At 38.1% G+C, this 12,073-nt stretch overlaps 1 protein-coding gene across 1 annotated transcript; it reads right to left on the bottom strand.

Moving 5' to 3' along the window:
• Nucleotides 1–724: 724 nt before the first annotated feature.
• Nucleotides 725–10,085, bottom strand: IDNK (IDNK gluconokinase). The gene is made up of 5 exons (XM_087957854.1): nt 9,931–10,085; nt 6,032–6,062; nt 5,156–5,242; nt 2,359–2,402; nt 725–1,664 (listed from the first exon to the last, which is right to left on the bottom strand). The coding sequence occupies exons 1-5, from the start codon at nt 9,969–9,971 to the stop codon at nt 1,313–1,315; spliced, it is 555 nt and encodes a 184-aa protein (XP_087813980.1). The 5' UTR covers nt 9,972–10,085; the 3' UTR covers nt 725–1,312.
• Nucleotides 10,086–12,073: the final 1,988 nt, after the last annotated feature.

Raw genomic sequence — 12,073 nt, 5'->3', positions numbered from 1 at the left:
TTAGGAGTAAGTACCACAGTGTTACGTTTGTGTTCTCCTTCCTCTACGGCTGATTCTAGATGGTGCCAGTTCATAGCTCAGTGCTCTCTCCATTACCATTTACACGAAGCTGCTGGTGAGTTTATCTGACAGCATGGAGTGAAATATTAATATACCAATACCTGGCTTTATCTTTTTACTCCTGGTCAACCAAGGGATGCTGTGGGTGTTTTCTCGGTGTTGTAGATGTGGGGTGGGGTTTGGGGGTGGATGAAGAAGAGCTCACTCGTACATATCAGACCTTCAAGGTAGATCAGTTGAGGAATCTAATATCATGCAGATACTACTACTGTAAAGCTGTAGTAATGGTTTCTAGATTCAAGCGAAGGTACTGCTTGCAGGCTACAAGACGTGCAAATAATGAATGCCAACTGACAGGACCAAGAAAGAGTATCTTTTGGTTGTTGTGCCTGCTGTTTGGAACATAAATTATCCTCAATCCCGTTGACCTTTGGTAAAGCTTTGAAGAAGTTGCTATGAAGCTGGGCTTGGAATCAGAATGTGTGGCAGAATCCATGAGGTGGTGATGTTGAGGGGTGTTTGTGGTTTTATCTCAGCTGCCAATTATGTATTTATTGTGGTGTTTATTTTGTGGGATTTTAACCATTGTTAGCTTCCCAGATTCATCATGCTGAGATGGGTGACTATATAATTTAAAATAAAATAAGGTGACAAAAGTAGTGAGTTTTGATGTTATGATTTTGCCTTTTAATACAAATTAAAAGAATATGCCTATGCTAGATAGATAGATACAGAGTATCAGTAAAAAGAATATGCCTATGCTAGATAGATAGATAGATACAGAGTATGATTTTTCATTAGCCACCTTAGAATAAACAGTCCTGCTACTTTCAATATTCCGATTTGCCTTTTTTAAACAACATTTTACTACTATTAAATTACAATGGTTGTCATTTCCAGCTGATTCAAGGATATTGCTGATTTCTGATACTCCACTTTGCCAAATGCAGCAGCAGTAGTGTTCTCTCTCACTCTGCAAGTATAACTGAAGTATATGATTTCTCACCAAGAATTCATTTTAACTTAAACTTTCCACTGCAATTTTTAAAATGTCAATATTATGGTTTAAAAATTCTTAAATTAGATATAAGGTAATGAAAAAATCAAAAACTAGGCAAGCTTAAATTCTCTATTCATGCTACAAATATGGTAAATACAACATAAATATGTTGCTTAATCAGGAGAATAAATTATGTGAGAGTAACATTATTTGTGGCTATGGGGCTTCAAAACAAGAAAACCTGGAGAAACATCAGAGCAAGCTTTTAAGATGTCTTTCAATTTCTGATACTGTTTCTGAAACAGGCTTTTCCAAATTAACAGTGATAAAATTTTCTGGCGCACATGGAGGTTCAAGAGTATCAAACTGAGATTGGAGTAGACTTGGCGGCATGAAATGTCCCCTTCTTTTTTCTAGACGGCTGGCAATGAGCTCTATTGGCCCTGCCAGGTGGACAAAAAGGATCTTTCTTGGAGCAGACTCGTTTTCTTCTGGTTGATTGTTCAAACTTTGACAACCAGCCTCTCCGTTCTCCAAAATGCACCGATACAATTTTTTGAGAGCTGAGCAAGCTAAAATGACACTTTGTCCAGATGCATGTTCTCTGTAAAAATTAGAATTTTGACAATATCTATGCATTAGAAAAAAAAGTGTGTGTATGTTTTAACTTCATTAGAACTGGGATTAGGCATTCAGACAATGAACATATACTAATATAATGAAGTATTTGAGATTCTCCCATGCAAAAATTCTGTGTGTAGAAAACTCCCAGAACAAAGGCATTCTGACTGAGGTCTCAATTCACCAGTTTATGTAATTATTTAGTTTGCAACTAAATAATTCGCAACAAACCACATAATTCCCCCACTTTTTCAACTGCTACCTTTTTGGAACCCTTTGTTATACTCCATCCCTTACTAACCATGTTCAACAAATCCTAATCCAACACAAATGTCCCAAAGCTAATAGTACACTTTTATTATTAACAGGTTGAATCTACTAAAATCAATATGCAGCAAACCGTAATATTATAGAAGTTTGCTTTTGGCAGTCATGGAGAAACAGTGCTACTCAAGGGATTGGGGACATCTCTTTCTCTATGGGATACACCTTACTTTACTCCAAGCCATGTCCCAAAAATTGTTCGTATTTAATACTTAGCCTTTATGCTTAGATTTAGGGGGTTGGGAGTTTTGAAGTTGTTCACCAAACTTGGGACATTAAAGCAAGATGAGCTGCATGCTCAGCAACAGAATCCACTCAAGACCAGTTTCATGTTACAATGGGAACATTTTTACCTCATTAATATATCATGTAGGTGGCAAAGCCATGGTATCCTATCCTAAAAAAAAAAAAAAAAAACAAGACAGACCAGTTTAAGCAAATAATGCATATTAACCTGAAATAATCTGTATCATTTGCAAAAGCAATTAGCATTACCAATTTGTAATATTTTCTGTTAAAAATCTTAATGTGTATCAGAGCCTCATTATACTAGTGAAGATTATGTATCGGCTTCAACATACAGCTCTTTCTTTATGACAGCAATTTCTGCCTCCTATCTCACATGACTCACGAATGAGGCAAGTCAGTCAAAACAATTAATACCATTTCTTGATATAATCCAATTAAGCTCTATATGATTCAGATTTCATAAGTTATTTATGAAAGCATCACATTTTCACATAAATGGCACTACACCCGTGACGGCGAACCTATGGCACACGTGCCAGAAGTGGCACGCAGAGCCATCTCTCTGGGCACGCCAGCCATCTCCTGTTGCTCTTCCGTGTTCTGGCGTGTGCATGAGTGCTGGCCAGCTGGTCTTCGCATGTGCATGCATGCCAGAAACTGGAAGACCAGGTGGCCAGCATGCATGCATACACCGGAAACTGCACAGCAGGGCAGCTGCTCTTCTGGTTTTTGGTGCTCCTTCGTGTGTGTGCATACGCTCCTGTTTCGGCACTTGGTACCAAAAAGGTTCGCTAACACTGCACTAGACTTTTTTTTTTAACTGATAACTCTGAATTTTACCAGTGTTGAAAGGTGGATATGTTGTCATTCATTAAAAAAGAAAGTAGTCACCATTTCAATAAATCATACACTGTCAGCATTGGAACAGAAAACAGACCACATATAGAAGTAATTCATAGCTCTTGATCTCTTGGGGGGTAGGGAGGAGCATCAGTTCAGCTGTATAAATGACATACAATACCAAGCACATTTTGTACGGTCCATCAGAGTGCTATCACCAACATTCTGTCATAGTTAGGTTTCCTCCAACAATTTCAGTTCCAATTTCTATTCATCAGTCCAGCATGTAGCAGGATAAATATGTATGTTCAATAAAATGAGAATATAAAGCTTGGCACATTTCTATATCCCAATCTGAATCATTTATATACCGTATATACTCGCTATAAGTCGACCGAATATAAGCCGAGGCACCTAATTTTACACAAAAACTGGGAAAACTTATTGACTCGAGTATAAGCGAGGGTGGGAAATGCAGCAGCTACTGGTAAATTTCAAAAATAAAAATAATTAATTTGGGAAACGATCTCACTATCATGAAAGGTTTAATTGATTCACTAACCCAAAAGAAGAAGATGATGATGACAGCGGAGGCAGGAGTCACTCTTCCCCTCCCTCGGAGGCCCCCTGAGTCAGGAGTCACTACCGCTGGCGCGGCCCCAGTCCCGCCGCTCGGGAAGGAAAGGCAAAGCGCTTTTGCCTTCCCTTCCCGGCTGATTGGGGTCGCTGCCGCCGGAGGCGCGACTCCACACCATTTTTTTTCCAGTGGGAATCTGACTCGAGTATAAGCGGGGGAATTTTTCAGCACAAAAAATGGGCTGAGAAACTAGGCTTATACTCGAGTATATACAGTAATTGCTCCATATTCCATCTAACTCTTTTTTTCTTAGTCATCAACAATTTATTTTAAGAAGCAGATGATATGGCCTGATACATCCATGTTTTCAAGGGCTATTGACAATTTGTTCTGGTCTATTGCATGAAGAGCGTTAGAATAAGCAATAAAGTAAAAATAGTTATATTTTTGGAACTCCTTCATTACCCACTCAGTATTAGCAACGTGACCTCAGATGCCCCTGCCTCTTCTGAAATCAAATTCCCTACCTTGCAGTTCTCATTCCATGTATTGTCGAAATCCAGATACGAAGTCTTGGTTGTTGGCTTACTTGCATGCGAGACAGGTGCAAATATTTAGTAGTTGCAAAGTTCTCCAATAATGCCTCTTTTGATATTGAAACATAAGTCATTTCTATTCCCTAGGCCAGGGGTAGGGAAACTTGGCTCTTTTATCACTTATGGACTTCAGCTCCCAGAATTCCTGAGTGAGCCATAAAAGGTTCCCCATCCCTGGCGTACTGGTGAGGGAAATCATTTTTTTACTTGAATGGGACTGTTTAATATATAAACGTAGGACATATGTTCTACATTTGTATATTAAATATGTACATTCAAGTCAAAAACTGATTTCCCTCACCAGTACGCCAGGGATGGGGAACCTTTTATGGATCACTCAGGAATTCTGGGAGTTGAAGTCCATAAGTGATAAAAGAGCCAAGTTTCCCTACCCCTGGCTATATGTTCTATATTTTTTTGTAACTTCAAGCAGTGTACTGACTGCATAGCATTAAGAGTTCACACTGCTGGCATTTTGTTAATTCTTGCAACTTTTAGAAATATTTTCTGAGTCCATTTAGGGTCATACTCCTGAATGTCTTGTTGAATAATTAAATCTATGTACTTAATGCATGATCAACATTGAGGTTTTTTTTTTTTTTAAAAAAATCAGTTTATTGAGGGAGCTGATCAGTTTTCAGTTTGGGAGAATCTGGATGAAAAGAGTCCTCGCAAGGTCAGCTGAATTACAATCAGATCATCTAGGATTATTTTATACAGTGCTCTGCAAGAAAAGGAAGGACTGACCCCCATGGAAACAGAGAGATCAAACGACATAGCTTTGAAGGACAGTATTTAATTCACTAATCTGGAATCTTCAAATTTTTGCCCAACTCAGTCACTATCAGTTTTATTGGATGAAAGTGACCTCAAGACTATGTACAATACCTGGTCAGTTAGAGGTATTCCTTCAGCCATTTTCTTTCTGTTCTCCTCTGGATGATAGTCATCACCTTCATAGAATTTCCAGCCTAGCTACATAATGATGGATTATTTAGTTTTAATAAAAATACTTTTATAGCAAAGGCATATAGCAAGCGTATATCATATATGATTCACATTAATAATACAACAGATTTCTCTCAAAATTAAACGTCTGCAAATTCAGGAAATAAATATATCCAATAGACTGTATCCCCACTTGAAGTATATATTATATATGGACTGTATTTTGTGAAAATATGTTTTCTTGTCTCAGGTACTTCCTGCCTTCCTTAACCTTGTGCCTTCCAGGTACAATGGGAATAACTTTTAATTTCCCAACCAACATGATTGTCTGGTATTTGGAGATTATGAAAATTAAGACCAACTTGCTTCATGGGCATCTATGAGAGGGGGGCAAAAGATGGTATGTGTGATGATATATGTAAATGCTGTAACTTGTGTCAGATATCCTGATGCACAAACAAAGTATAGTATTTACATGATTATACAATAACATTCATAATGTCAGTTTGTTTCCGAGATGATTTGCTGTGGCTGCTGGGACCTAGTCTACAACTCTATTGTCCACAATGCCAAAAGAAATATAATTTGTGGGTCATGTCACTATTCTTGCCTGTGCATGTCAAGGCAAACCAAAAGCATGGGTGCAAAATCAAGGCTACTTTTGAATGAATAAACACTGTGAATGAACTAACATTCTGATACTCTTAAAGAGTTTCATATGTTATGATTGCACTGAGCTATTACAGTTGTTATATACCTTCAAAGATACTTGTAAGAAATGGTGAATAAACAATCAACAATTATACAAATAACTACCTTATCTGCCAGAAGTGCGCCCACTGTGGATCTGTAAAATAAAACAAGTTATGTATAAAAACTACACACAAAGAAAACATTAAGTCTAGGTAAACACATCATGATAAGGTTGTTTGGTTTGATTTAGCATCTTGCATGAATTCGGTCTTCTAAAATATGTCTTAATCAGAAGTTTGCTTTCCATCTGTGCCCCCCCCCAAACACCCCCAAGGGGACAGGGATGAAGTTTTATAATCATTTATTGGTGGAATAGCCCACTCATAAAGAATTCCTAGTTTCTAATATAGTATTTATTAGTTTCTTCAAATTATATGGATAGAAAATGAGAAGGCAAATTATTCACTATTTCAAATATTTCCAAGAACAAAAAACACAGATGTGCAGTCCAGTCCTATTGAATGTTTTGCTCATTCCCTCTTCCCTTATGCTCCCTGAAAGATCCTCTAGAAAAATAGGGGAACTAGTATTAAGAATTATAGAATTAAGACTTTCCTATTTCCACAAATAGAGTCCTAATTTACTTTAGAACTTAGCATGAAGTCTGAGTCAATTCTCAACCTTATTTATTTTACAGGCCTTCTGTGGAATTAATGTCACAGAGGGTAGCATATAAATATGATTTAAATGCAATTACGGACATAATTCTCTGTTAAAAGTCAATAATCACCAGCGCATGTATTTACACAACTGACACTATAATCCTAACTTATTTAGGGATTATTTCTAATGTTGGATTTGGCAAACAACATTTCACATATGAAAAACTAACACAGGTATTATCTTTATTGTGAATTGTACAGTATATAGTTAAATTTGTAATCACTTTTGAAATACTGGCTGCTGCCCAATAATCAGATGGAAAAATCCATGATTGCATCGTTGGATCATCTGAACCACCATGAAAGAACGTGCTTGGTACATAAATTTCACACTTCCATGGGTATGATGGAAAGCAAATGATTTTAATAAATAACCCAAAACACAGAGTGTAATAGCTGCAGGTGACTACAATAATCTTTAACCACTTCATCAAAGGAGCAACTCCTTGCAGGCTTATTCTTTCAATACTCTGCTCTATTCTTTGGTAAATATTTGGTCTCTACTCTGAAAAATCCAAAAGCAATTAGTCATATCTATATAGTAATCCTATGTAATATAGCTATTTTGATTAAACAGAACTTTAATAGGGAATTTGAGTAAGAACCTTCACCCACTCTTTCAGTGTAATATTTGGTAGTATGGTGCCAGATTAATTTTGATATGTTTGTGTGGGTGATGAATACACCCATGGTAATTCCTTCATGCAATCCAAAATTACATTTTCACTTCAGAAGATTCTCCAACAATGCTATTAGGGAAAAAGAATGCTAAACAATGTAGATAAGGTAAATCTGAAGTATCTCCAATCAACATAGTGTAAAATAAATTATTTCTATATATTTAATATATTTTTCAGCCTATTTGTAAACATTTCTTGTATTTGTAACCTCAATTGGCTAAATGGAAAAATAAATCACACACCATGTATTTTTCTATTTTAGTAAATTGTAGGAATTCTCAGTATGAACGTGTCTCAATTACAAGTAGCCAATAACTGACTGATCAAGGACCTGAGTATAAGTGCTATTTCTATAATAACAGTGACTACATGATTTCATCTGACTCAATATTGCTGTTATTCAGATAGTCTGCTGCTTCTCTTGAGGAAAAAACTGTACTGCCACACAGTAGACTTTGTTCCGTGAAATCTTTTAGAGCCAAATATGAAGACCCAGGCCAAACATACTCACTGCATCTGCTAGTTCTGCTGTGAATGTCTCGGTCACAATACTGTATGCTTGTTCTTCATAAGGTTAACTGCATAATTATGGCAAGGCTTTAAACAAAGAAATGAATGCCACTCTTTTTTCCAAAAGTGCTTGGGCGTAAGTACTAAAGAAAACACAACTAGGAAATGGTGCCATATATATTTCTGGAATCTGGATTCAAAAAATATATTTGCAAATAAATATGCAAATGTATTTTTGTACTCGTATATTTGTAACATTTCTATCCTGCTTTTTATTGATAATTTTATTGATAAATAAGTCAGTAGCAAATTAGCCTGTTCAGTACTTCAGATTCAAAGGCAAAAAAATTGCTTCATAATAATGCAAGGATGAAAAACCAAATGGATCTTTTTCTAGGTTTGTGTAGGAAAGACACTTGCTTTAAGGAGATGCTAATGTTCATTCTATAACCTTGTGTCTTACAGCCTCTGAATCTTCACAGTCCTATTAATTCAGTGCCTGTCAAATACAGGTTCATCTCCTGGCTTTGAAGGAACATGATTTGCGTGTGGGTGTGTGTCCAATGATTAATTTTAGGATAAGCATACCACATAGTTCACGAAAAGTTTGAACAGACAAGTCCCCAAGCATCTAGGTCACCCAGACATGGAAACCCATCCTGAAGTGGTACCAGGCAAGCAGTAAGGCGCTATTTCCCAGATCCCTACGTGTAATTATTATAAGGGAATAGGGTGCATTTTGTTTTCTTGTACAGTACAGGTAGTCCTCTTCTTACGACTACAATTGAGCCCAAAATTTATGTTGCCAAGTGAATTTTGTCCCATTTTATGACTTTTCTTGCCACATTAGTTAAAATCAGGGGTCTCCAACCTTGGCAACTTTAAGACTTGTGGACTTCAACTCCCAGAGTTCCTCAGCCAGCAAAGCTGGCTGAGGAACTCTGGGAGTTGAAGTCCACAAGTCTTAAAGTTGCCAAGGTTGGAGACCCCTGAGTTAAGTGACTCACTTCAGTTATCAAATGAGTAACCTGGTTAAGTGAATTCAGTTTCCCCATTGAAGATTGCAGAAGGGGATCACATGACTCCAGGACACTGCAACCGTCATAAATGTGAGTCAGTTCTCAAGCATCCAAATTTAAATTGTGGGACCATAGGGATGTTGCAAAGGTCATACACGTGAAACATGGTCACAAGTTAATTTTTTCCAGTCCCGTTGTACCTTTGAATGGTCACTAAGCAAACTGTTGTAAGTGGAGGATTACCTGTAATCATCCTTTAATACATCCAGTTGTCCATTCTGAATGAGCATCAGGAGTACACAGATGTACCATTTAGTTAAGTTTCCAGAGAACCAGGTCTTTGCATTTAGACAGAAAAATGAAACTTTAAAAGAAAAGGAATTTCCTGACTATTAATGAGCTGGAAGGGGACCATGGAGGTCTTCTAGTCCAGCCCCGTGCTCAAGCAGGAGAACCTATACCATTTCAGATAAGTGACTCTTCTTAAAAACCTTCAGTGATGGAGCACCCACAATTTCTGAAGGCAACCTGTTCTACTGGTTAATTGTCCTCACGAAGTTTCTCCTTAATTCCAGGTTGCTACTTCCAAGCCTCCTTTAAGTCAAGACAGGATAAGCTGACCTACTTTTTGGAATTTCACTAGGAGTAAGATATCAGAAATGTTTTGAAGTGCCCCTAGCCTTTTGTTTTGTTCGTCTGTGCATATGTGTGCTGCTTATCCCCATTTTTTTTTTTACCACAGACTCACCACCGCCCTCTTCTGCCCTCCCACCTTTGCTGCCCGGGGGGATATATGGGGAAGTTCGAATCCCCGCCCAACAAAAGCTTCCCACGCTTCTTTTCTCACGCAGGTCAGCGACGACCACCCTCCCTGCCCCACCCCCAGCTCCTTCGCCAGAGAGAGGGGGCTTCTCAAAGCCAGAGGAGTCTCTGCCCCGGCTCCCCTCAACAGGCGCCGACAACACTCCCCGCGGCCGCAGCGGCAGAAAGCAAACTTCCCTCCCTTGCCAGCGACAAGGCAGCGCGGCCTTTTTTGCACTTCCGGCCGCGCGTTACTCTTGCCCCCCTCCCATCCCAGAAGTTGCGCTTACTTCCCGGAGCCGCTCACTCCCATGACCACCACTAAGACCATCGCGGGGCGCTCGGGCAGCAAGCAGGGAGTCGGTGTCTTCGGCTCGCCTTCCTCCACGCCGTCCTTTCGCCCTGCCTCTTCCCTTCCCTTCTCCGCCTCTGAGGTGCCGCTGCTGGGTGTTTAAGCCCGGATCTGGCTTTTGGCCGTCCTTGTCCGGATTTCTACATTTATTTATTTTTTTAATTTCTAAATGTAATGGAATCTAAGTTTTTTTAAAATATATATATATATATATATATATATACTTACATACATTGTATTATGTACCGTGTATTAAATTGGTAAAAATTTGTTGTTGAGTCGCTAAGTCGGGTCCAACTTTAGCCTTAGACCGTCTACTATTGACCTCACTCCTTTCCTAAGAGGCCTGTGCATAAGCGCACGTCCCTGTCCTATTGTTTCTTTTATTTTTCTTATATGTACCCATTTCATGTATTCATAACTATGGATATACTTATACCTATTATCTTGTAAGCAATTGACAAATCAAATCAAATAAATAAATAAAATAAAAATAAATAAAATAAATAACTTTTTGCAAGCCTGTGGAGTCATATATAGCACACTCCACCCCGTTTTCCTCCAATGTCTCCCAACATTTAGCTAAATTGATTAATGATATATAAAGGCAAAGATCTCTGGAATGGTAGTTTAATACTCTGACGATGTCAGCAGAGGCTGACGAAAACTTAGTAAGTACATTAAAATACACACACACACACACACATAACCTTAGCAGTTAGGAAGCATGAAATGCAAGTAGATAAATAGGTACCACTTTGGTGGGAAGCTAACAGTGTTCCATGACTTCGGACAGTGCTGGCTCAATGGCCTTGACAGATGAGCAGCGCCCCTAGAGACTGCAACAACTAGTATCTACAGGGACTCCTTTACCTTTTTCATCCTTTTTTAACGGAATAATGCATTACAATGAAAGTGGAATAATATTGCTAAAACTACTTACTCAACGTATTTGCTTGAAGAGCAAATGACACTAACTATAGATAGTCCTCAATGTATGACTGCAGTTGAGCCTGAAATTTATGTTGCTAAGTGAGAAATTGGTTGAGTTTTGTGCCATTTTGTGCCTTTTCTTGACACAGTTTGTCCATCGCTGCAGTTGTTAAGTTAGTAATACACTTTACAGCCGAGTAACCCGGCTGTAAAGTGAATCTGGCTTCCCCATTGACTTTGCTTGTCAGACGGTCACCAAAGGGGATCACGTGACCCTGGGACACTGCAACCGTCATAAATGTGAGTCAGTTATCAGACATCCAAATATAAATCACATGACCATGGGGAATGCTACAATGGTCATAAGTGTGAAAAGTGGTCATAACTCACTTTTTAAAATAATTTTGAATGCTCACTAAATGAACTGTTGTAATTCGAGGACCCACCTGTAATCTCATCCTATGCCTTCCCCTTTTCCTTTTCCCTTCAATCTTTCCCAACATCAGGGTCTTTTCCAATGAGTCCTATCTTCTCATTAGGTGGTCAAAGTATTTGAGCTTCGGCTTTAGTGTCTGTCCTCCCAAAGGCCAGTCAGGATTGATTTCCTTAAAAATACTACATCTAATTTCGTTTAAAACTGATTTATTGTGTGGGATTTTTTGTGTGTGGTTATCTTGGTTTTTGGTGTAGAATCTGAGTTTATCTGAATATAACATTTTTTTTGTTAGGAAACTCCACTGGCAAGATTGCTCATGGTGCTTCCAAATAGCTTCACACACCTTCATGGACATTGCCTGATGAGCTTGTCGGGAGGTTGAACTGGTCTACAAATAGGAACTGTATATTGAACTGGGATCTTATCCTCATTTTTTAATCTTAACTCTCAAACTGCATTTTTGTACATTTTATATAGCCATCTATGCAAAATTTAATTCTTTTGTGTGCATGCTTGGAAGGCTACAATCCTATTCAGTCTACAATCCTATTCAGTCTAAATCTTTGTGTTCATTGAACAAAAACTTACTTAAGTTGAATCTAAAAACACAGGTCGAGAAAATGCCTTACTGTCATTTTCTGTATTAAATATGAGACAGTGTTGACAAAAAATAGGAATGTGATATTAACAAAATATATAATTATAGACTTAC

Source organism: Notechis scutatus, chromosome 2 (genome assembly GCF_049901735.1).
Source record: "Notechis scutatus isolate UNSWTSFEM ecotype Mainland chromosome 2, rNotScu1.2, whole genome shotgun sequence".
NCBI classification, from domain to species: Eukaryota; Metazoa; Chordata; class Lepidosauria; order Squamata; family Elapidae; genus Notechis; species Notechis scutatus.
The sequence above is the reverse complement of the archived record's forward strand: the minus strand, read 5'-3'. Positions and strand labels throughout refer to the sequence as shown.